Consider the following 25,638-nt stretch of genomic DNA (forward strand, 5'->3'; position numbering starts at 1 on the left):
CATGAAGGACGATTGCTCTGAACCCTCTGTCCGATGCTCCACGCAGAGCTTAGGGTCCCTGGCCTGTCATAAGCAGACTTCGGCTGCCCCAAAGAAACCTGGGAAGGTTTCCTCAGTACTTAGGCCATGTTCCAAGTTCCATTTCCTCCTACGTACCTGTGAGCACTAGCAGTGACAGTAAGTGGCATTTTCCAGGAGCTCTCCCATGAGACTTGAGCTCTCACATGGCGGGAGGCAGGTTAACCTTCAACTCTGCCTCCTGAGTCCATGCTTCTTTCCTCAACTCCCAGGGGATGGGAGAAACTGGTCTGGAGGTGGTGAACGGGTGGTCTAAGCCACTGTTGTCCAAGGAACGCTGTTTGGTGTGCAGAAAAGGTCTTGCCCTGGGCCTAACTGGGTGGCAGGCAGACGGGCAGGTGGTGGCCTGGAGCTTGGGGTGATCGGGGACAGTGCCCAGCTGGGGCACACCTCCTAACTGGCGCATACCCCCAAGCCAGGCATCTCCCTTAACCAGAGCAACCCCAGACGGGGGCAGTCCTCTCCAACGGGACATCCCTCACCCTATCCCCAGCCTTTCCAATCGGGACATTGTCCCCAACCAGGGCACATCCTCCTAGCGGGGCATCTTCCCTAATCAAAGCACCCTCCCTCACAGTCCCGTTATGCCCCTGGCCGGAGAACCCCCTAGCTGGGCATCGCCCCTCGTCGAGGTACCTCCCCCAACCGGAGCAATTCCAAGTGAGGCAACCCTCCCATTGAGACATCCTCCCAAGTTGGGGCAATCCTCCCCCTTGGGACATTCCCCTGCCCCCGCCCCCGCTCGGGGCAGCCTTCTCAGTCAGCACATGGCCCACAGCTGGCACACACTCGTAGCAGGAACCCCCACCTCCAGCTAAGCACAACCTATCCCAACACAGCCCAGAAGCAGAGCACACCCCTCCCAGTCCGGCACATCCCCAGCCCGGGCACCGCCCTGGGACGCAAGTCGGGGTCTGCGAAGGCCGACGGAATCCATGTGTGTCCGGGGTTAGAGGTCAGGGGTCCTTCTCCACTCCCGGCCAGCCCACCGGAATGCCTATGTAGATTGAGGGTGTTTGTGTGCGAAAACGGGAGGATAGCGCCCGCCCGCTCCGGCGGCTACAGGGAAGGCCGTGCCGCCGGGCCACGCCCCCGCCAGGCCGGCGCGCCCCGGTTCCGGCCGGCGCAGGCCCGCGCCGCGGACGCCGCTGTCCGGGCCGCATCGCGCAGGCGCGGGCGCGGGCGCAGGCGCAGACGCGCTTGACCGGCCCGCCCCGCCCTGGGCTGCGAGGCGCGGGCGGGGCGATGGCGCGCGGGAGGGGCGGGGCCACGCTGCGGGCCCGGGCCATGGCCGCCGCCGATGCCGAGGTGAGGAGCGGGGCCGGCGGGCTGGCGGCGGGCGCGGGCGGGCGCGGGGCCGGCGGCGGGCGGGGGCGCGCGGCGGGGGCGCCGAGCGGGCGGGCGGGGGCGCCGAGCCCGAGGGCGGGCCCGCGCCTCCTCGCCGCCGCCGCCGCGCCTCAGGCCGAGGCCGGGCCGAGGCCCCGGGCGTGCGGGCCGCGCTGCGCTGGGCGCGCTTTGTGCGGGCGCGGGCGGGGGCGGTGCGGCGGGGCGCGTGCGGTGCGGAGCCGGAGGAGGCCAGGCCGCCGCCCGCCTGCCGGCCGGCCGTGGCCGAGCCCCGCGGAAGCCGCGGAGGACAAAAGGGAAAGTGGGGCGAGCCGGCCAACTTCGCGGCGCGGGCGAGGCGAGGCCGTCCGCCGCCGGCGCCTCTCGTCGCCCCGCTGACCTTCCACTTTGTTCCGAATAGGAGGGCGGCGTCTCGAACGAAAAGTTGGCCGGGCCGGCGCGCTTCTCCCCAGACAAAGCTGCCCGGCCCCGCTGGCTGTCAGGAGCGGGAGTGCGCGGCTCCCGTGCACCGCTAAGCACCCCGCCCGCCCGGGCTGTGGACCGACGGAGCCCCCGTCCTTTTGTTAGTGCTCCGGGCCTTCCCGGCTCGTTCTCGAGGGTAGTTTGTCTCCTTGCTCGTAGCTGCATAGAAATCAAACTTGGGAGGCGGACCAGCAGCTTCCCGGCGAGGGCAAGAGCGAGCCGGAGGCGGCGTGCCCGTGCGAGGGGACGCGGCGCGGTCTCAGGCCCGACGTAGGGACCGGCTCGGGGAAAAAGTGATGACCGCGCAGGTTTCCTCAGATCCAACTCCATGTGTGGTAGTAACTGCGGGACTTGGGAAGATCTGAGAGCTGAGGCCGAGTACGGGGCTGTCGCCATAACCGGGTGCATAGGCTTACAGTCTGGTTTAATCCAGGTGACGTGCAGTCTTTGCGTTTATTTACCTTTCTCTTGCACTGTTTGGGAGTGTTGATGCAAGGAAACAGAAGGTGCAGGGGGTTCTTAAATCCAACATAAGGAGTGTTTATTGAGCACCTGCTACGTTCAAGGCACGGACTAGGCTCCGGGAACAGAAAGGTAAACTAGAGAACCCCCAGTCACGTCCAGGCTTGTGGGAGAGAAGACATGTCGTGATTCGTGATACCCTTTGACGAGCGCCTGCTGTGTCGTGGGCACTGGGCAAGCCCTTTAGGTAAGTCCTCTCTTGTAGTCTTCCTGTTCAGCCGGTGAGGAAACAAGACCTGGGGGAGGACCGGCCTGGCCTCGTCAGTGGTAGGACTAGCTCTTGTTCGGTGCCTGGCACATAGTAGGTTTTCAATAAATAATTGATGAGCCGAGGGCCCCCGATGACTCTGATTCCCTGGGCAGCCCTGACCGAGCATGTTTACGGAGGCTGTGCCTGTGTCCTACCCTTTGAGTGAATGCACTCATCGAAGCCTGAAGAGGACATTCGGGAGGACATCCCCATTTGCAGATGAGGAAACAGGCGTAGGGGGGCCCAAGGTTCCAGACCTTGTGGCAGAGAAGATGGATGCAAGTGGCCTGGGTCCAGAGCCCGTGCTCGCTGAACACATACTATACCTTTGGTCGTCATTGTAAGTTGATGAAAGCTCAAGGTTTAGATCTGTGATTCTGGGTGCTTATGCTGGAGGGGCCTCCTGGACAGTGGGCAGGCGTGGGCCATCTGCTGCCACTAAATCTGAAAAGTGGTTACTGGGCCGAGGTTCACTAATTACCAAATGATTAAACCAGCAAAGTGGACGTTTGAAACTCATCTCACTGCTTGTTTAGTCTCTCCTCTCCTTGACCTGGAATGATAGTCCCCACCTTTTTACACTCAAAAGAACTAAGGAGGTGGAATGCGTCCCCCACCTCCATTTTGTGGATGGGTAAGTGGGGGCTCTTAGGGTTTCACGTATGTTCCTGGGGTTTCATGTATGTTCAGGTTCACCCGAGAGCAGAGCCCAGGGTGGTGCATTGTCTTGAGGAACTGACGGGCAGGAAGAGGGCCTTCCCAGGCCAATCCTGTATCTTTCTGGCAGGGTGGCTACTATGTATCTCTTTCTTTAACCTTGTTTTTTGTTTCTTAGAGTAATAAATACACTTGCACATAGTTTAAAAAGTCAAATATTGCTATTGAAAGAGGCCACCCTCCTCTCCTGCCTTTCTAGAAAGGCAGCAGCCACGTGACACTAACATTCCCTGCATGTTCATGCTGTGTTGTCATGTCTTTGTTGACCAATTTTAGGGGTTATCTGTTGGCGTCCACTAATGGTACAGGATGATTTCAGTTCCTTCATATGTGCTCTCTTACCTAGAAAACTCACAATTTTGGTTAAATCCATGTCCAGAGTCTTTATCAGTCTGTTCAGGTCAATTTTTGTGCCATGTTGGGCGGGATGGTAAACTACAATTGTTCTTTTTTGTACAGCCTTTTTTTCTTCCCTGGAGTTAGTAATTGCCTTATTTTTCACTTGTTCGGTTTCCTTTGAACCTCCGACTCATGTTCTCGCACTTTTTATTCTGTCAGAAGTTTCTCAGTTTCTCACCCCCGGCTCCGTCAGCTCTCCAGTGGTTCCCGTGCGTGGTCACCCTGACCGAGTCAGGGTGCTTGTCTTGGCTGCCGCACTGTCACCCGGGGAATGCTCCCCACGTCTGCGGGTGAGGGGCCACTTCCCATGTCTAGGCCCCCTCTGTAGTCGCTCATGGCATTGGAGCACATTTTCCAGTGCCTTCTCAATCGTTTGTTGTGGGGCTCATTCTGGGGCTTGCATGTCTGAAAACATCTTTATTTCACCACCACACTCGCTGGCCTTGGCACTCCAGGTTGGGAGTCATTTTAATTTCAAGTTGTTGCTCCAATACCTTATAGTTTTCATTGTTGCTGTGGAGAAGTCCAGTTTGAGTTAATCTGTGGTAAGCGTTATTCCCCCCCCAGCTTAACTTTTGGCATCACTACAACCTTTATTGTCCTAATTTTCATGATTTACCTCATTGGTAGTCTTTTTTCACTTATCACGCAGGGCGTTAAGTGGCCCTGAAATCTGGAGCTAGATGGATGGCCCTTTCATTTACAGGAAATTTTGGTACAATATATTTGAGATAGTTCATTATTATTTTCTCTGCATTTTCCTTTTCTAGTTCCTTTGCTTGAATGTTGGGCTTCCTGTACTTAGTATTCTAATTTTCATTTATTTATTTTATTTTTTATTTTTATTAAAGTTTATTGGGGTGACAATTGTTAGTAAAGTTACATAGGTTTCAGGTGTACAGTTCTGTATTACATCATCTATATATCACCTTGTGTATTCACCACCCAGGGTCAGTTCTCTTTCCATCACTAAGTATTCTAATTTTTAAAATATTTCCTTGTCGTACCTTGCTTTTTTGTTTACTTTTGGGAGCATGTTTGACTACTTTCCAATTCTTTTTACTGAATTTTAAATTTCTGCTTTCATATTTTCGTGTTCTGTACTGTTCTCTGTCCCTTTTTTTTTTGAGAATTTTTGTAAGTGTTTGAGTCAAAACTGGAAGCCAGATCTCAAATGCTCTCTCTGCTCCTTTTTTAATGCCTTCTGTTCTTGTTTTATGTGTATGATATCTTTGCTTATCTCCTAATTTCAGTTAAGTTTTTTAAAATTACAGTTACATTTTTTTAAAAGTTATTTAAAAAATTGTGTTTTTTGCGTTTTTCCTGTTTGCCCTGTGCTACTCTTTGCTGTTGTCTCTTTTGGTCTCTTTCTTTCATGCTGGAAACCTTCCAGTGTCTGGTGACCCCCCCCCCCTTTGACTGTTTATTCACCTTTGAGAATAAAGGAATAAAAATGGCCAGCTGATTGGGGGGCTTGTTTACTTGTTGCTTTCACTGAAAATGGTGATGACTAATGTTTTTTGTTGGCTCTCCTCCAAATGTTACTATCCGCTGGTTTGGTTTCCTTGGAGAAGGATCCTTCCCCGTCCTGCGTGCCTTGTTGGCGTGAGCTGGGTGCTATGGAGCTAGGTTAGGGGCAGGCCTAGAGCGGCCTTTCCGGCGCTCAGTGGGGAGCCTTTCCCTAATTTCCCTGTTGTCAGTGGAGCAGTTTGCTCCTGTCTTTGTGCCTGCTGTCCCCAAGTGGGTGTATTTCAAGTGGAGTTTGCAGAGCTGCACCTCAGAAGAGGAATGTGCCTGAGAGTGCAGGAGGGGCCTGGGGACCTGAGAGTGCAGTGCTCCTTCTGTGGGTTTTTACACCCACCCTTCTCAGCTCCAGGCGTCACCCCACTTCTGAGGCTTCCTGCGGTTCTGTGGGCCGGCAGCCTGCTCCTTGTCCTTGACGGCCTTCCCATGCTTTTCTCCCTCCATCTTCGTAGTCAGGTTTGTGTTGGGGTTTCAGATGTCTCCTGGGTGGAGTTTCTCTCTCCTTCCTGTTCTTGTCTTCAGTTGATCTTCGATAAGAGAAGGGGATGGAAAGTCTGTTCTGCCATCTAGAAATCAGAAGCATTTACTGTAAATCTCGAGAGGTGAATTTGCACCCACACTCAGAGTGCAGCGTCCCATGGGCAGGGCTGCCTGTGTGGGGTCTTACTGTGTAGTTTGTGGGTTTGGAATCTAATGGTTCAGCCATGGCAAGAAAGGCACTTCGGCCCTCTGCGCCCAAGGACGTGTGGTCAGTGCCAGTGTTGGGGCTGGAGCCCTCGTTTCCTGCTCCTGCTTCCTGTCGTATCACCACACAATTTTGTGAATTTGACCACAGTTTGTTGACTTCGTCTTTGAAAGTAATTAGCTAATCAGAGCCATATTTTGGGCTCTCCTCTTTAGGAACCTTCCATTTGTCATGTGGAAGCTTGGCCATGCCGTGTGTGATGGATGCCTTTGGCTCACGGCAGGGGGCAGTTGGTCTCAGCTCGCATTCTCAGCCTGCAAGCTGCATGGCGAGTCGGAGTCCTACTGGAACCCAGGTATCTCAGCCCACCTGCCGACCTCAGGTGGCATACAGAAGCAGCAGTCCTCTCGTTTATTCTTCCGCTTTTGTTCAGATTCTCGTCTTTAAAAAAACAAAAGCAAAAACAACTCTTTGAGGTTTTGGATTTTGAAAAACAAAACGTTGAAGCCGTAATTTTAATTCTTGGAAGATGGCATTTCCTTTGAGATGGTGTCTTCCTGGGGGAGAGGTCACTTTTCCAGTAATGTCACTGTCAGTTGGTATTTTATTGTGAAAAAATTTGGGACTGCTTTCTGCATCCCCGTTCAATAGATGTGTAAGTTCTGATCAGAATGTATTTAGAAGGCTCTTTCTAAGGGGTCTAAGCATTTATTGAACGCCGAGTGTTTATGAAGTGCTGTGTGAAAAGATACACGAGTGTTCAGAGTGGTCCCCGATGGCACCGACTGGAGGAGTGTAAAGAGCAGATGTCAGCACGCAGGACGGCCGAGGGTGACGGCGACAGGAGGCCTGTGCTCGACCGGGTGGGTGCTGGGAAGGCCTTGTGGAGGTGACTCAGTCCAGGGCCAGAGGGAGGCGAGCTGCGCTGGGAATACCAAACTAAAGATTAAAACTGCGCTGGGAATCCTGAAACTGAAGATTAAAAACGGCCACTGGACTTGGAGCTGATGGACCCTGTAGAAACACACTGTTCCACAACATTGGCCAATACATTTTTTTTTTTGCCCAATAAAATTTTAAAAAATAAAATAAAAATAAACAATAAATAAATTGAAAAAAAGAATTAGAAACACAAATTACTTTTAATGATATTTTATTTAACCCAGTACAACCATCGTGTTACACCTTAACACATCTGTACTGGGGTGCTGACGTCATGCTCTCCGAAGCCCCATGTGTCTGTGGCAGTTACGGCACCTCTCAATTCACACTAACCATATCTCATCGCTCAGGAACCAGGTGCCCAGTGGCCACCACACTGGAAAGCAGCCTCCAGATCTTAAATGTCGACATCAGGAAATATGGAGGACAAAGGAGCACATTTGCAATACATGCAATCAGCAATATAAGGCTGCGGGGAACTTTGGGAGAAATGAAGCATTATCTTCAAAACGTAATTGCAAGAGAAAAATAAAGACATGGAAATCAACATAATGAAATTTAAGAAATATCGATCAAGGGCAATAAATGGGCTGTACTTTGTTCCTAATTTGAAATGAAGAAATCTGAACAGTGACTGGGTACTTACTGACTGAAATATTAACCAAAATGTCCACAGATGAAGCAGCCTGAGAACTGCTTCAAAGTGCCTGAGGATGGAGTGGGGACCGGGCAGGAGCAGGTGAGTGCTGAAGCTGCGGGACAGGTGTCCGGGGCTCATCCTCCCACCGTATCTACTTCCACTCAGGTCTGAGAAAGTTCCATAATAAAAGGTCCACAAGTGCATTTGTTTATCTGTTCCATGATAACACAGGTGGCCTACCTGCCAGGGGAAGCACTGAGTGGTTGGGGGACACGGGAGGGAGATGTTTCACTTTTATACTCTTTTATACCTTTGAATTTTGAACCATGTAACTATCTTATCTACTCCAAAAGTAAAATGTAAGCCTCCGCACCCTGCCTCAATCATGGGCCTGGCCCTCCTGCCACGTGCAGGCCCAGGCCTACTCCCGGGTCCCTGCTTCCACTCTGGTCTTCTTCCATCCACTCTCCACACAGCAGCCAGGGTCATCTTTTTAAAATATCCTCCCACGCCTAAAACCCTTCAATGGCGGTCTACAGTGCTCAGGAAACCACCACCGTGTCACCATGGCCACAGGTCCTGCGTGCCCTGTCCTGCTTCATGCCACTCGCCCCTCTGACCAGTACTCCCACCGTGTACCAGAGGACACAGTCTCACCCAATTCATAACCAAGGAAACTGGACTATGTACGTAACGAACACCCACAGCTACTAAAATGTCCGATGGGTGCGTTCACAGCCGTGAAAGGAGATGCACTCAGCACACGCGCACTGATGGTCACTGTAGGTGTGCCAAAGTCACACGCACGCTCGTAAGGATCAGAACAAAGCAGACGACAACTACCGTGTTTCCCCGAAAATCAGCCCTAGCCGGACAATCAGTTCTAACGCGTCTTTTGGAGCAAAATTAATGTTAAGACCTGGTCTGATTTTACTATAAGACCGGGTCTTATATAATGTAATGTAATAATATAACATAATATAATACCCGGTCTTATATTAATATTTGCTCCAAAAGACGCCTTAGAGCTGATTGTCCGGCTAGGTCTTATTTTCAGAGAAACACGGCACTTGGCATTCTTAGGTTTCTAGGTTTGTTTTCTAATTTGTTAAACTCCTTAATTTTCCCCGAATGGTCCACACTGCGTTTGGCATTCCCAGCGCAGCTCGCCTCCCTCTGGCCCTGGACTGAGTCACCTCCACAAGGCCTTCCCAGCACCCACCCGGTCGAGCACAGGCCTCCTGTCGCCGTCACCCTCGGCCGTCCTGCGTGCTGACATCTGCTCTTTACACTCCTCCAGTCGGTGCCATCGGGGACCACTCTGAACACTTCGTGTATCTTCTCACACAGCACTTCATAAACATCAGCTCCAAGTCCAGTGGCTGTTTTTAATCTTTAGTTTCAGGGGGCACAGCCCACCGTCCCATGTAGGAATTGAACCGGCAACCTTGTTGAGAGCTCGCGCTCTAACCAACAGCCATCTGGCTGCCCCTCCGTAAGCTCAGCGGCAGCTTGTCTTCAATCTAGTTGTGGAGGGCGCAGCTCGCTGGCCCATGTGGGAATCGAACCAGCAACCCTGTCGTTCAGAGCTCGCACTCTAACCAGCTGAGCCATCTGGCCGCCCCTCTAATTCTTTTTTTTAAATGGGGTGACTGGAGAATTTAAAATTTCCCATGGCTCCCGCTTGTGGCTCCCGCTTGATTGGACAGCATGGGCTAAAGGCTCCATCAGATGTAGGTCTGTGTCTAAAAAGTTTTTTTTAGCAAGAATATGTCGGAACTGGATTTGAGTTTTCAACCTGGCACAATGAGTCTGATCCTCCTGCTTTGTGATAATTAGTCTTCACTGCCCAGCGCCATGAACTCATTACGGTGCCAAGGGACAGACTTGTTCCAGCTGTTGGTGGGAACACTTTACCAGGAGACGCTGGGCCGCCAGGAAGTCCTGTTCCTGTGGGGAGGAGGGACGGAGGGGTTCCTGATGACACCTTGGCCTCCTGATAGGTGCTGGCCTGAGAGAGGCCTGCGGGTCTCTGTCCTGAGTAGTTGGAAGATGGTTTGCTAATTAAGAAATTGTTGGTTTCTGTCTTGGAGCCTAGGGCCTGTCCTCCCCACCAGATTCCTAGGCTGGCGTTTAGGCCGAGGGAGTCTTGGTGGCTCCCTGATGCTCTCCGTGTGCCTGTGTTTTGTGAACTTGAGCGCGAGGGTGGAACATGTTGCCAGTCGTCATGTGGGTGGGGGATGGTCAAGTGTACCCCCACGTCCACCTCAGGCTGCCCTTCTCTTCCTTTCCATTCTAGCCGAAGTGGGCTACCTGAATCTGTCATTATGGTTCTGTAGTATGTCACCATCCCTTAACAAGATTCAGTAACAATAAAACATTTAACCAAAGCATGAAGGTGGTGTTTTTTTGGGAAATTTTTTTACTGTATGACACACACATGTGTTATGTGTATATTTCCATACATGTCTCCAGTACCTAGATCAAGCAGGGGACATTACCCAAACCACAGAAGCCCCCTTGAGCTCCTCCCATCTGTCCTGCACTTCCCCGGGTAACTGCTATCTTGGCTTCTGGTACCGTGATTAGTTTTGCCTGATTGTCGTGAGTGGGACGTGGCTATCACAGTAGCAGTCACACACACACGGGTGTCTCTCCACAACGTCAGACTTCATTAGAATAAAGCCATGGATCCAGTCCTACTGACTCGGTTTCCCACAGGCCTTAATCAGGGATCTGGCCAGAGCATAGCCTCCAGTAGTGGAGGTAGAACAGTTTCACACAGGAGGGTTACACGGGTTTACAAGCCATAGGGTTAGGCAAGGCAAACAGAGTCTTAGGAAAAAGGATGAGAGAGAGTCAGGTGTTCAGCAAGAGTCCCTTCCGCGCTGGGGTGTCGGGCGTCAGGCTGGGCTGGTGAGACAGCCAGGAGGCCAGGCTTCAAGCCCTCCATCTGGGACGAGTGCAGGTGTGGCTTCAGCTCGTTGGCTAAGGCCTGAGCGAGGAGACGTCAGAGAGCTCTGATCTTACGCTCTGGTCTTTTAATGTAATATGAGACCGGGTCTTATATTAATTTTTGCTCCAAAAGGCGCATTAGAGCTGATGGTCCGGCCTGGTCTTATTTTCGGGGAAACATGGTAACATGGTAGGTCTGTCGTATGTCTCACTGTGCTTTAATTTGCATTTCTCCAGTGACTGGTGATGTTAATTAAGTGCCAGTGTGCTTTTTGGTCATTTTGTTTAGCCACTTTTGGGATGTGCCTGTGTAGACTTCTTTGGGCTTCTTTTTTGTGGGGGGAATGTTTTATTTTTTACATGGGTTAATAATATTCCATTGTATGGATATACTGCGTTTTGTTTATCCATTTCTGTTTCATTTTTTTGGCTATTATGAATAACACTATGACCATTAACAAACAAGTGTTAGTATAGGCAGTGTGTTTCCATTTCTCTTGGGTATGTGCCGAGGAGTGGACTTGCTGGGCCTGTGGTAACCCAGTTTAGGCACTGCCAGACTGTCCCCAAAGCAGCTGTAGCACGGTCCATTCCACTGGCAACTACGAGGACTCCAGTTTCTCCACATTCTGGCCGACACTTGGTACTGATTGTCTTTCATTAGAGCCGTTTTATTGGATGTGAAGTGGTATCTCATAGTTGTTTTTTTCTCCCCCCTTTTCTTCCACCGCCGCCCCCCCCCCCCCAATCTGTTTCAAGCCATTGTTTCTCAGTCTAGTTGTGTAGGACACAGCTCCCTGGCCCATGCTGGTACAGTGGTATCTCGGTTTTCGAACATAATCTGTTCCGGAAGACCGTTCGAGTTCGGAAATGTTTGGAAACAGCCGACAGCTAGGACTTAGGATCTTGCACTCAGCGGAAGCCACGTGACATGTTCGACTTCTGAGGCGTGTTCGAAAACCGAAGCATTTACTTCTGGATTTACGGCATTCGTAAACCAAAATGTTTGTCAACGGAGATGTTAGAAAACCCAGGTACTACTGTATTATGAGCCTTGTGCTCCCACTGGCTGAGGCAGTTGGTCGCTGGTCGCCAGTTGTCGGTAGGTTGGCTGCTTGCAGTAGCTCACAGCAGCTCTCACTGGCTGTTGGCTGCTCACGCTGGCTGCCGGCCGCTTACGCTGGCCACCGGCCACTCATGGCAGCACACGGTAAGTAGCCCACGGCAGCCCACGGCAGCCCAGCTCCAGGGAGAGCTGTTGTTCACAATCTTAGCTGTAGAGGGCGCAGCTTACTGGCCCACGTGGGAATCGAACCAGTGACCTAGGTGTTTAGGAGCCCAGTGCTCCAACCGCCTGAGCCAATGGGCCGACCCGTATCTCTTAGTTTTGATGTGGATTTCCCTAATGACTAGTGATGTTGAACATTTTTTAATTGTTTATTGGGTATTTGTATTTATTCTTAACACAAATGTCTGTAGAAATCCATTGTCTGTTCCAACTGGATTGTCTTTCTGTTGAGTTACAAAAGTTCTTTACATTTTGAAAATTATAGGTACATATTTCTTATAGATATATGATTAGCAAACATTTTCTCCCATTCTGTAGGTTGTCTTTTTACTTTCTTTTTTTTTCTTTAAGACTTTATTGGGGAACAGTGTGTACTTCCAGGGCTTTTTCCAAGTCAAGTTGTAGTTCTTTCAATCTTAGTTGTGGAGGGCGCAGCTCAGCTCCAGGTCCAGTTGCCGTTGCTAGTTGCAGGGGCGCAGCCCACCATCCCTTGTGGGAGTCAAAACGGCAACCTTGTGGTTGAGAGGATGCGCTCCAACAAACTGCGCCATCCGGGAGCTCAGCGGCAACTCAGCTCATGGTGCTGTGCTCAATACCAGCTGCAGGGGACGGAGCCCACCATCCCTTGTGGGTGTGAGTCAAGGGATTGAACCGGCATCCTGGTAGTTGAGAGCCCACGGGCCCATGTGGGAGTCAAACCGGCAGCCTTTGGTGTTAGGAATTCGGAGCTCCAACCGCCTGAGCCACTGGGCCGGCCCCACTTTTTACTTTATTGATAGTGTTCTTTTAAGTGTTTTTAATTGTGATGAAGTCCCATTTATCTTATTTTTCTTTGGTCGCTCATGTCTGTGCTGTCATATCTAAGAGTTCATTGGCAAATCTCATGTCATGAAGTTACCCCCGGGTTTTCTTCTAAGAGTTTTGTAGTTCTTGCTCTTATATTTTTGTTGATGATCCATTTTGACATGATTTTTGTATATGGTGTGAGGTAGGGGTCCAGTTTTATGCTTTTGCATGTGGAAATCCAGTTGTCTTAGCACTGTTGGTTGAAAAGACTGTTCTTTCCATGTTGATTGGCACATTTCAATTGTTGCTCATTTGACCATACGTGCTGGGACTCATTCTGGACACTAGGTTCTGGTGCACTGACGTCTGTTTGTCTTTGTGCCAGCATTACACTGTCCTGACTCCTAGAGCTTTGTAATAAGTTTGAAATTGGGCAGTGGGACTCCTCCAGCTTTGTTTAGCTCTGCTGGGCTCTTTGCAATTCCATGTCAATTTTAGGATTAGCTTGTCCAGAGCTGCAAAAAAAAGCCTTCTAGGATTTGGAAAGGGGTAGTATTGAATTCTAGATCACTTTGGGGACTATTATTATCCTAGTGATATGAAATCTTTCCTTCTATTTGGGTCTCTTTAATTTCTTTCAGTACCCTTTTTTCTCTTGGTCAGTTTAGCTAAAGTTTTGTCCATTTTGTTTTCGAAGAATCAAATATTGATGTCGTTCATGAGCACTCTGATCTTTATTACTCCTTGTGCTTCCTTTGGGTTTAGTTTGCACTTTCTAGAATCAACTGTGTGTGTGTGTGTGCTCTGAGGTGTAGAGATCAGGGCTCATCACATCTGTGTGGACAGCACTTGAGCTGGCGTCACCCTTTACCCACTGCACCTCAGGGAGGAAACCTCTAGGTGGGCGCTGGAAGACTGTTTGGTAGTGACGCCTAATGTCGCTGCCATTAGCATTCAGAAACAGCTCAAAGGTCACTGACTAGTGTGAAGTCTGTGGAGTTTTCTCAGGTATGAAGATTTAGTCAGTCCACCTGCACAGGCTGTTTCCCATGGAACAGGTGACGAAGTGGGAAAGAGGGAGGTGGGGGGCGTGTCCTACAGTCTGTGCCTTAGTGACATCATGGGCGTTAGTCTTGGAGGTTAAACCAGGTGTCGTGGAGAGATCACGGGCCGTTTGCCAGACAGTTGGCGTTCACCTGCCAGCCTCACCATTTACCTTTGGCACATCATGCAGCCTCTCTTAGTCTTCTCCCTTCTCATGGGCTCGTGGTGACAACACAGGCCAGGTGCCTGGCTGGCAACAGGCACTCAGATGAGGGCGCCCTCCCGCCCTGTCATTGGTCTCCTGCGATGTGCCTGGCACCATGTTTGTCTTGTGAGGGCCGCCGGCATGAGAGCCCTGGGCACCCACAGGAGAGGCTGGGCCCGGCACACAGTGTTGGGCACATGGGGTGGGGAGGAGGTGGTGTACTCCTGGGGAACCCCTGGGGGAGTGCTGGGCACGCGGCCCAGCCAGGCGTGCCTCACTGTAAGACAGTTACAGGTGAGGGGTGAGGGTTGGAATTTTGAGTGGGGGTTTTGTGTTTTTTGGTAGATGTGTGGCACTTAAAAGAGCCCCTTTGGTTTCTGCTGCCTGGAACCTGTGTCAAGCGTCATCAGTAGGTGGACAACTTCAGTTCTTTTCCAGGCACGAGTCTTATGTGACTGAGTGGGTGGCTGCCGTCATGCACACCCTGCAAGGACCCACTACTGGTTCATGTGGTTTCACTTTCACATTTTTTTTTTTTTTTAATTTTATTGGGGAAGGGGTACAGGACTTTATTGGGGAACAGTGTGCACTTCCAGGCCTTTTTTCCAAGCCAAGTTGTTGTCCTTTCAGTCTTAGTTGTGGAGGGCGCAGCTCAGCTCCAGGTCCAGTTGCCGTTTTTCTAGTTGCAGGGGGCGCAGCCCACCATCCCGTGCGAGACTCGAGGAATTGAACTGGCAATTGAGAGCCCACTGGCCCATGTGGGAATCGAACCAGCAGCCCTCGTAGTTAGGAGCACAGAGCTCTAAACACCTGAGCCACTGGGCTGGCCCCACTTTCACCTTTTTAAAAGGCTTTTGTGGGGACCCAGGGTGTGATAATTATGACATTGTCTGTCGGGAACCAGGGAGTAGTGTTATGATAATGTCTGCTGATTGTTCTTTCCAGCGTGTTATGAGTCCAGTCATCTATGTGGGGTTTTCACTTAACCCTTAGGACAGTCCTGTCGGGTAGGGTTACCATCCCAATTTCTTCTTTCACAGAAGAGGAAAAGGAGGTGATATGGCGTCTTGCCAGTGTTTTTAACCAGGCAACCTGAGGACAGCAAAAAAATAAACCTCGTTAGAAGTCAGAGCAGCAGTTACATTCCAGCTTCCTACTGGTGAACATCTTAGCTGCAAACCGGAGGGGGCCTCTTGGTTGCTGAGCTCAGGGCTTGTCCAGTCTTCAGTGGGCGCTGGAGTCTCAGCCTCCCCAGGGAGCAAGGGAGCGCGCACAGCGTGGTCCTGGGAGGCCGGAGCAGCTCGCGGCCTCGCTTCACTCCTCTGCTGGGTTTGTCTCCGTGTTTTGCCCTGTCACCTGTGAGCTGTGACCACCATGCAGAGCAAGGTCCCTACTCAGTGTGGTCAAGACATGGTCCGGTGTGTCACCAGAGTGTGTCCACTTTCTGTTGTTCCTCGTCGTCAAACGTTGCTTCCTGAGATTTGTGTGGCACAGAAACAGTGGTCACTAGCCTCCTTTCCCTGTCCCCTCTCCCTCACTCTCCTCTGTGGAACGGAAGTTTCTGCTGAGTGCCTGCTGGGGGAATTCTGCCCGGGTCACGTTCTCGGGGTACCCATTCTGGCGATGGGCGCAGCTGTGCCTTTGGAGAGGCTGCTAGACTCGTTCGTGCTTGGCATTTGTTGTGTGTGTGTGGGGTGAGGGCAGCAGTGAGCACAGGGCAGGTGCACAGACCCCCACTTGAGGCTGACGCCGGCCTGGGCCATTTCCTGGTTCTGTCGCTGCTATGGAGACTGACTCCGTCCCTGGCCTCAAGTTCACACTGCTCTCCTGAGGCGTGCAGGCCTTGCCTTCGCTGCCGTCAGTTGTCATCAGCATTTGAACTGAGGTTTGGGGCAGCCTCCCTTTGCCAGTTCAGATCTCTGGGCCTGAGGGGTGTGGGTCAGCGTGGTACCCCTGTGTGCCCTGGCACCTCGGTGGAGCAGCACAGTGGGTTATCCAGGAGGTGGGGCCGGGATCGTGGGCATTGTCACGCCACCTAGAGGTGCTAGGCGCTGGGCAGGAGGCTTTGGTGAGCAGGGACGTTGTCCAGTGGTGCTGTTGGGGCAGGACCTGAAAGAACGCCGACATTTGCGGGGCAGAGAGCCAGGGTGTCTGAGACCCTGGGTTCAGGCTCGAGGCTGCTGCCTCCAGCACCGGTGGGAGCTCCCCTTCCTGGAAGTGCAGCACGGGCCTTGGACCCTCTGGGTGCTGGGACCCGCAGGACGCAGGGCTGAGGGAAGCATTCACTTGCTCTCTCCACTGCCCAGAGGAAGATCGAGCCTGTTCCGCTCGTCCCTGATGCCCCCTGGGGCCGCCAGAAGGAAGGGACAGACATAAACTGGTGGTGGTCGCCTCGTTGCTTAGCATGGACTTAGCAAAGCTGAAGTAGCTGCTAGAGCGATGAGAGGCCATGCCTAAGATTCTCGTCCTCCTCCTAGGGCGAGGGAGGCTTTGGGGGGAGTGACGTGAGCGGGTTTGCATGTTAGAAGGTCTGTGGCTGCCGTGTCGGGGACAGGTTATAGAGAGGCTGAGGGAGGAGGCAGCCGCAGTCCCCATGGAGATGGGCCTTTCCCTTCCCTGTGACGCCCAGGCTTGGGGACGAGGGCAGGACGAGGGCAGGACGAGGGCAGGATGAGCTGGGGCCCAGCCCCCCGACCATGCTGGGCTCCACTGAGCAGAGTGGGCAGTGCTCAGGCCGCTCGCGGGTGGATGGCTTGTCTGGAGGCAGTGCACTTTTCTGCAAGGGCTGGAGGGTGATATTTTACGCTTTGGGCGCCAAGAAGCAAAATCAAGCATCATGCCACAATTTTTTCTTGACTAAAGTAGAAATATTAGGGGCAGCCGGATGGCTCAATTGGTTAGAGCGCGAGCTCTCCATAACAAGGTTGCTGGTTCAAGTCCCGCATAGGATGGTGGGCTGTGCCCCCTGCAACTAAAGATTGAAAACGGCGACTGGACTTGGAGGTGAGCTGCGCCCTCCACAACTAGACAGAAGGACAACGACTTGACTTGGAGCTGATGGGCCCTGGAGAAACACACTGTTCCCCAATTAAAAAAAAAATTAAAATAGAAAGTAGAAATATTAATAATTGACTGCTGTTTTTCTTGGTAATACAAATTTAATTAGACGACTGGAATTTTTGGGGGCTAGCATTTTGCTTAATTGGGGTTCAGTGTTAGTGTTCCCTGCCGTGAATGTCTCCTGGAAACATTCATCTGTTAATGCTGGTGTTTGATAGTTTTCTGTATTTCATCTTTGAAACTGTCTTCACACTGATTGATAGGTGTCGCCAGAGTCCGGTATCAGTCTAGGAGCATATGATCTGTTTTTATTGAGGTGTAATTCACATACCATGACATTGACATCTTCAATATGTACAATTTAGTATCGTTTCCTGTATCTACAGACTTACGCGGCCATCACCACAACCTAAATCCAGAACATTTCGGTCCCCGCCGCCCCCCAAAACAAACCCACACCCATTAGTGGTCCCTCCCTGGTCTCCTCCTCCTCCTCCTCCCGCTGCCCCCAGCCAGCATGGGTCTCCTTCCCTTTCTGTCTCTGGATTTTCCTGTGCTGAGCACTTCACGTAAGTGGGGTCACACAGTCAGAGGCCTCTGTCACTGTCTGTCGTTGGGCACCCTGTCTTCAAGGTGTATCCCTGTAGCCGCTTGGGTCAGTCCCTGGGCCATTTCCAGGCCGAATAACACTTCGCGGTGTGGACACAGCACAGTACGCCCGTGCTGTCAGTGCACGGACCCTGGGGTGCGTGCCCCCTTCTGTCTGCTAGAGCCAGGCTGCCAGGAACGCTCGCGTGCCGGCTCCGGGTGCACCCCTGCTGGGCGCTCTGGGGTGCACGCCTGGCTTTGGGGTAGCTGAGCCCTGTTTCATATTCCCAACAGCGGCCTGGGGAGGTGCCAGCCTCTCACGTCCTCGCCAGCGTGCATTAGTGCCCGTCTTTCTGCCGCAGCCGACCTAGTGTGCATGGTGTCTCATGGTTTCCTCGTGCGTTTCCACGCTGATTAGTGATATTGACCATCTTACGAGCTTGCTGGCCACTCGTAGCATCCTTGTAGGAACGCCTGTCAAATCCTCTGCCCAATTTAAATTTGGTTGTCTTTGTTATTGATTATAGAGCTCTTTATACGCAGGCAGAACTTGGCTTATTGCACTTCACTTTATTGTGCTCCCCAGGTGTTGGGTTTTCGCAAACTGAAGGCAAGACCCCCACCAGCACAAAGATGGCGACTCGCTTTATTGCGACCTCGCTTTGTTGCAGACTCTGGACCGGACCTGCAGTGTCTGCGAGGTCTGCTGTGTCCTGGATTCAGGCCTCTTATTGGGTGTATAGTTTGCAGGTATTTTTTCCCATTGTGTGAGTTGTCTTTTCATTTTTTCATTTTTCTTTGCTGTCCTTTGAAGCATAAAAGTTTTGATGAAGTCCTATTTTTCTATTTTTTTCCTTTGGTTGCTTGTGCTTTTGGTGTCATATTTCATTGCCTAACCCAAGTCACAAAGCTTATGTTTCCTTCTAAGGGTTTTGTAACACTTAGGTTTTTACCTATTTTGAGTTAATTTTTGTATATAACATGAGGTGGGAATATGAGATGTGATAAAAAACTAGGGTGAACGTTTAAATAAAAAAAAGTTTATTACAGTAAAAGACACATTGCCATTAATCCATTACCCTCAGAATACTCTTCCTTCTTTCGTGAGTGTCTAGTTGGGCTGTCGTGGCTGCCTCGACGTCCTGAATCATTTTTTGGGGAAGAGCCAGAAGTCACACGGAGCCAGAACTGGTGAATAAGGTGGATGAGGACACACCGTAACGTTATTTGACAGAAATTGCTGTACCAGAAGCGATGTGTGACACTTCGAACATTGTCATGATGGAGGATGATTTATGGCACACTTTAAAAACACACCTTCTGTCAACTGTAGCTCACACCCGACTGACTGCACTGAACAAGTTGAAACTTGTCACACACTGTTACTGAGGTTTGACGCGCCGCTTCTCGTATTGGAGATCCCTGCCTTTCCGTTGGATGGCATGCGGCTGCAGTGTTCCCTGTATTTTGTGATCGCAACAGAAGGCTCCTTATCACACATCACTTCTGGTACAGCAATTTCTGTCAAATAAAAACATTACGGTGTGTTCTCATCCACCTTACTCACTGGGTCTGGCTCCGTGTGACTTCTGGCTCTTCCCCAAAGTCAAAATGATTCAGGACGTCGAGGCAGCCACGACAGCGCAACTAAAGACACTTAAGAAAGAGGACTTCTAGAACTGCTTCAGAAAGTGGCAAGAACGATGGGATAAGTGTTTTTGAAGTGAGGGGGAGTATTTTGAGGGGGATTAATAGCAATGTGTCTTTTACTGTAATAAATTAAAGAAAATTTTTTAAATTTAAACATTCACTGTATTGTTTGATCACACCTCGTACAACTTCAGTCTTTTGCATGTGGCTATCCCGTTGGCCCAACACCATTTATTGAAAAGACTGGTCTTTTCCTACTGAGTTGTCGTGGCATCCTTGTGAAAAATCACTTGACCATAAATGTGTTTATTTCTGATTCTCAAATCTGTTCCATTGATCTACACATGTCTGTCCTTGTGCCAGTACCACTTTTCTTGATTATTGTCAGCATGTGATAAGTACAAAAAGAAAAATGGGGAATGCGAGTCCTCCAACTTTGTTCTTCTTTTTAAAGATTTTTTTAGGCCCATCCAGGTCTCTTGCGTTTCCTTATGAATTTTAGGATCAGGTTGTTAACATCTGCAAAAAGCCTTCTGGGGTTTTGATGGGCTGTGTTTAATCTGTAGGTCAGTGTGGGGTGTTGCCATTTTAATAGTCTTCAATCTGGGTACAGGATGTGTTTATTTAAGTCTTTAATTTCTTTTAACCATGTTTTCATGTACAAATCTTGCACTTATTTTGTTAAATACTTCTTTGAGTATTCTTTTTTATGCTTTTATAATGGAATTTTTTTCTTCATTTCATTTTTAGATGGTTCATTGCTAGTATGTATGAGGTTGGTGTAAAAGTAATTGTGGTTTAAAAGGTTAAAAATAATTGCCCAAAAGAACAATTACTTTTGCACCAACCTAATAGAAATACAGTTGGGTTTTGCCTATTGATCATGTGCCCTGCAGCCTTGCTGAAGTTGCTCATTAGCTCTAACAATTATTGTAGTGGATTCCTTTGGATTTTCTATGTGCTAGATCATGGCCTTTGGGAGTAGAGCTAGTTTTACTTCTTTCTTTCAAATCTGGGTGTCTTTCATTTCTCTTCCCTTACTAATTGCTCTGACTAGAACCTCACGTAAAATGTTGACTAGAAGTGTAAAATTGGCCACCGCTGTCTCATTCCTGTTTTGGGGGAAAGCTTTCATTCTCTCTCCGTTCGGTGTGATGTTAGCCATGGGTTTTCATAGATGCTGTTTTTCAGGCTGAGGAAGTGTCCTTCTGTTCTTACGTGGTTGAATGTTTTTATCAGAAAGGGACATTAGATTTTGTTAAATTCTTTTCCTGTATTTGTTGAGACGACTGTTTGGTTTTATGGCTTTGTTTTCATCACTATGGTGTATTACATTGGTTTTCATGTGTTGAATCCACTTTGCGTTCCTACAGTAAATCCATTTTGTCATGGTATCTAATCCTTTACACACCTTGCTGCATTTGCTGAGGATTTTTGTATCTGTATTCATAAGAGATATTATATTGGCCTGTAGTTTCTTTCCTGATGTCTCTGCAGTTGGTGACAGGGAGATAATGGCCTCAGAATGAGTTGGGAAGTGTCTCCTATTTTACGGAAGTGTTTGGGAAGGATTGGTGTGTGTTCTTTGCTTATTTTGGATTTAAGAAAGTTTTGTTTTTCAAAGTGTACAGTTGGTGGGCCCTGTTCATGCCCCTCACCATCTGCTCAGGTCCCCCACCTGCGGTGTTCCTCGTGTAAATTACTTGAGCTCTGAGCTTTGAAACTAGTTTAAGAGTCCGGAGCCGTGGATCTCAGTCTCGAGACAACAGCTGGGGTTCTGAGCTTAGAGTCGGGAACTTCCTCACAGAGACTGTCATATGTCGCTTTGTCACACAGGACTGGCTTACGGAGGGTGTCCTGACGTTGCCTTTGGACCACTTGTTCTTTTTGGCCTGGCCTCCAGATTTGTTCGCTGGGTCTTTGTCTGTCTTGGCCGACTTTCCGGCATCTTTCTTCTTGGCCTTGGGTGGCAAAGCGAAGCTCGGAGAGCAGCTGCTACCACTGCAGCTTCGCTAAGATGTCGGACAAAACAAGTGGTGTTTGTTCTTTAAATGTTTGGTAGAACTCACCTGGGAAGTCATTTGGTTCTGGGCTTTTCTTTGGCGGGAGGTTTTTGATTAATAATCTTTTTACTTGTTATAGGTGTTCAGGTTTTCTGTGAATTCTGAAGCATCTTGGGTGTTTTGTGTCTTTCAAGGAATCTGTTCATTTCATTCCTGGTGTCTGCTTAGTTGGCATACAGTTGCTTACAGTATCTCCTTATAATCCTCCTTATTTTTTAGAGAGTTGGTAGGAGTATTCGTCCTTCATTCCTGACGTTAGTAACCTGATTCTCTCTTTCTTGGTCAGTCTAGCGAAAGGTTTGTGAGTTATGTTGAAGTTTCAAAGAAGTAACTTGACTTCATTGCTACTGTTGATTGTTTTTCTGTTCTCTATTTCATTTTTTAATTTTCTTCCGCTTGCTTTCAGTTCAGTTAGCTCTTTTTCTGGTTTCTTAAGGTGGAAACTTAAGATATTGGTTTGAGTTCGTCTTTTCTGATACCAGAGTTTAAAGTGTTTCCATCAAAACACTTATTCAGCTGTGTTATGGGTTGAATTGTGTCCCCAGAAGACATGTTGAAGTCCTACCCCACTGCCCCAGAATGGGACCTTGTTTGGAAACAGGGCCAGCAGGTGAGTTCAGGTGAGGCTGTGTTCGAGTAGTGGGGCTCAGCACAGGAGAGGACAAAGCCGTGTGAGCACAGAGGGAAGGGTGCGAAGGCCTAAGGAAGGCTGCTTGCCATGCCACGGGAGGGATGGAGAGGCAGGACAGTGGCATCCTGGGGCATCAGGGAGCTTGGCCAGCTGGCACCTCAGTGTGTACTCCTGGCGTCCAGAGCCGGTAGGCACTGAGTTTCCAGTTTGACTCTCCCAGTTTATGGCACTCTGTGATGGCAACCCGAGAAAATGAAAACAAGCTGCCTCCTATAAATTTTGGATGTTGTGTTTTAATATTTTTTCAGTGCAAAATATTTTCTATTTTCCCTCGTGATTTCGTTAACCCATGAGTTATTTAGAAGTGTGTTGTTTAATTTCTAAATACTTAGGTATTTCATAGATTTCCCTGTTTTATTGATTTTTAGTATAATTCCATTATGGTCATAGGACATGCTTTGTTTAGTTTCGGTTTGTTGAAATGTGTCTGTTATGATGGCTCAGCTCATGCTCAGTCTTGGCGAGTTTGATGAGCAGCTGGACAGAGGCACCCTGTGCAGTTGTCAGGTGGCTGTCCCTGCGTGGCAGGTGCCGTGGGTCTGTGGCGTTGAGTGTTCTTGTCCTTCCTTGTTTTCTTCTTTGTGGTTCTGTCAGTTACTGACAGTAGGATTTTGAAATCTCCAACTATTGTTGAATTTTCTTTTCAGTGTTTGCTTCATGCATGAGGCTCTGTTGTTACTTTTGTGTATGTTTGCAGTTATTTGTACTTGTTTTCTCCCTTTATCATTAGGAAATGTCCTTTGTCTCTAGCAGTGTCTCTTGTTTTAAAGTCCGTTGTCTGATAGCGGTATAGCCACGTAGGTTCTCTGCTGGCTTCTCTTTGCATTGAGTATCTTCCCGCAACTTTTACATTTAATCTCCGTGCCTTTCAATCTAAGGTTTTTAATTTTTTAATCCATTCATTCTCAGCTTTTTAATTGGAATATTTGATCCATTTACATCTAATGTAATTACTGAAAGGTAGGATTTATATTGTTAGTTTGGTATTTGTTTTCTATATGTCTTTCTGTTCCTCTGTTTCTCCATTACTTTGAGTTACTGATATTTTCCACTGTACTTAAATTCCCTTCTGTTTAACTATGCTTTTTATTTCTTTGTTTCCCTGAAGATTACTATTTAATAGTCTAACTTACAACAATCCAGTTTGGATTAATACGAGTTTTATCAAAATAGTATACAAAAAAATTTGCTCCTATATAGTTCCATTTCTTTTGACTTTCTGCTGTTGTCTGCGTACAAATTACATCTTTATCCATTGTATGCCCATCCACACAGATTTACAATTATTGCTTTGTGCAGTTGTCTTTTAAATCATACAGGAGAAGAAGAGTTACAACTAAAAATGCGTCTGTAGTGCCTTTCATACAGTTACCTGTGTGGTGTCCTTTTCTGAGCCTCTTAATTTCTTCAGCTGGATTTGAGTTAGTCTCGTGTCCTTTCCTTTAGCCTGAATGACTTCCTTAGCACTTCTTCTCGTGGGGTTGGTCTGCCGGCGACAAATTATCTCTTTTGTGTGTCTTGGAATGTTTAAATTTCTCCTTCACTTATGAAGAAACTTTGGTGTGTATAGAATTATTGGTTGACAGTTCTGTTCTTTTAACACTTTGAGTGTGTCACCCGCTGCCTCTGGCCTCCATGGTCGCCCGTGAGAACCAGCTGTCAGTCTTACTGATTTCTCTTGTACTTACGTTGCTTCTCTGTTGCATTCAAGATTCTGTCTTTGGCTTTGAACTGTTTGATTGAGATGTGTCTAGGTGGGGATCTCTTGAGCTTCTTGGAATTTTATGACTTTGCTGATTATTGCTTTCCTGAATTGTGAACTGTGAGATCAATGCTTTGTCTGGACTGTGGATGTGTGTTGTCTGTTACCCTGGCTGAAGTGTCTTCCGTGATAAACACTGTGCCTGCCGTGTGAGTCAGAAACCGTAACCCGTGGTTGACAGCTCAGCTTTTGGACTTCCAACTCCCCTGTTCTCTTTGTTTTGAATTTATGGCTGTGCACTGGACACAACAACAGCGTCCAGTGACAGTGTGTGGGGGAGGTTCACTCAGCGCAGACCCCGACGGCACGTGGACATGTGAGCCTGGTGGTATGCTCTGTGTGTGCACACTGGGATGGAATCTCAGCTGGGTTTTGCATGTTTGAAACATAAAGCGCCCTTGGCCTTCAGGCTGCGCCTCGCTGACCTCTAGGACACGTGCTCCCACGCTGCCGGACTCTGATTTGGTGGCTCACTTGCTGCCGCTTCCGTCCCAGACTGTTATTCTCTTGCTGTCGCAGTGGCGAGACCACAAACCCTCTGAAGGTAGGGCTTCCGTGTGTGCTAGTTCCCGCAACGCCGTCAGGTGACCTGCACGTGGGAGCTGACCTGCAGATGTTGTAGAGCTAATGTAAAGGGGGCGGAGCTGAGCTGGCTGTGGCTGCGTGATGGTGGCCCAGGGGACGCCCTCTGAAGCTAACCGGCTTCCAGGTGTAGATGGGAACCGTTGGTTCATGCATTTGCTCCTTCCTTCGGTCATTTTTGTAGCAGACATTTATGCCTTCTGTGTGCCAGTTTCTGAGCTGAGAGCCAGATGAGAATAAATGTGGGGCCTTGTCATGAATGGAGGTGCCTATGCTCCAGTTCTGGGACAGACACAGTTACACGACTTGATAGTTGCTATTAAAGGAGAGAGAAAGTGTTCCAGAAGCAGCACGGAGGAGATGCTGAGCCCTCTTGGTGGTGGTGGAAGGTTTGCTGCCGTTCCTGTGTGCGGTTGGTGCCGGCCTGCCACAGACGGAGGCCGCAGCTGCTGGAATCGGGGGAAAGGTGGGTTTCCGCACACACACGTGCCAACTGGGTGGAGAGGCAGCCCCCACCCGCAGGACACTTGGTGTGCGCACCCAGGCGAGCGTGCGGGAGCGCGATGGCGCGTGGCTGAGACGATGCTGAGAGACTATGTTCTTTTCTTTGGCGCTGGTGATTGGTCACAGGTTGACATGATCGAGTTTTGGGTTTGTATTGGACTAAGCAGCTTTCGTGAAAGGTAACGACTCCTAGTTCCAGCTTTTAAAGTGCCTGCTGGAAACTGGTGAAATCACAGTGTGGCTTGCCGCATGCCCTGGAGAGCGGACTGGGCCTCTGGGCTGAGGTCCCGAAACGGTGGGCCAGCCGGAGGGAGGGGGGCAGGCCCCAGGAAGGGGCCAGTGGAGGGAAGGCTGCACACCTGTCGTGTGGGCTGGCACGTGGGGCACCCTGTGGGGCAGCCACTGGGGGACGCGTGGCGGTGCCCGTTTCTGTCTGCGCTCCTCCTCGGCGTGTGATCAGGGCTCTGGCTTCTGGGAGGGGGAGCTTGTGGCCCAGCATTGCCAACAACCCCTGCAGCACAGAGGTGAGTGGGAGCCCTAGGCATCTTAGTTGCTTCTCAGTTTGAACATTCTTTCTCTCATCCTGGCTTCGAAAACGCACGCTATTTGCATGCACATGCTTCTTACCTTTCTGTCAATTAAACCCGTTTCTGAGACTTCATTCTGCCTCTGCTGTTTCCTGGACCTCCCAGCCTGCGGTCGAGCCCGTTCTGAGCAGGGCATCTCCGACCTCGGGATTGCCAAACCCGGGGGTTTGTCCTCAGACTTCTAACTAGACCTCTCAACAACATTTGGCCTAGTACTGCAAGACAAGAGTGACTCATCTTCATTTGGCTTCTAGAACACGTTTCTCGTCTGGTTTTCGGACCTCGCGGAGCCTTCCTTTGGTCGGGTTTG

General features: G+C 49.7%; 1 protein-coding gene across 3 annotated transcripts in view; it reads left to right on the forward strand.

Moving 5' to 3' along the window:
* Nucleotides 1–1,322: 1,322 nt before the first annotated feature.
* Nucleotides 1,323–25,638, forward strand: part of EHMT1 (euchromatic histone lysine methyltransferase 1) — a 126,505-nt gene continuing 102,189 nt past the window's right edge. The window contains exon 1 of one of the 3 annotated variants that reach the window (XM_033122229.1): nucleotides 1,323–1,386. In XM_033122229.1, the coding sequence (XP_032978120.1) occupies nucleotides 1,324–1,386 (63 nt within the window). In that variant the 5' untranslated portion in view covers nucleotide 1,323. Of the gene's footprint in view, nucleotides 1,387–1,726; nucleotides 2,318–2,368; nucleotides 2,594–25,638 lie in introns of those variants that run through there. The other 2 variants (XM_033122224.1, XM_033122233.1) reach the window with 2 other exon arrangements.

This window comes from Rhinolophus ferrumequinum, chromosome 12 (genome assembly GCF_004115265.2).
Source record: "Rhinolophus ferrumequinum isolate MPI-CBG mRhiFer1 chromosome 12, mRhiFer1_v1.p, whole genome shotgun sequence".
NCBI classification, from domain to species: Eukaryota; Metazoa; Chordata; class Mammalia; order Chiroptera; family Rhinolophidae; genus Rhinolophus; species Rhinolophus ferrumequinum.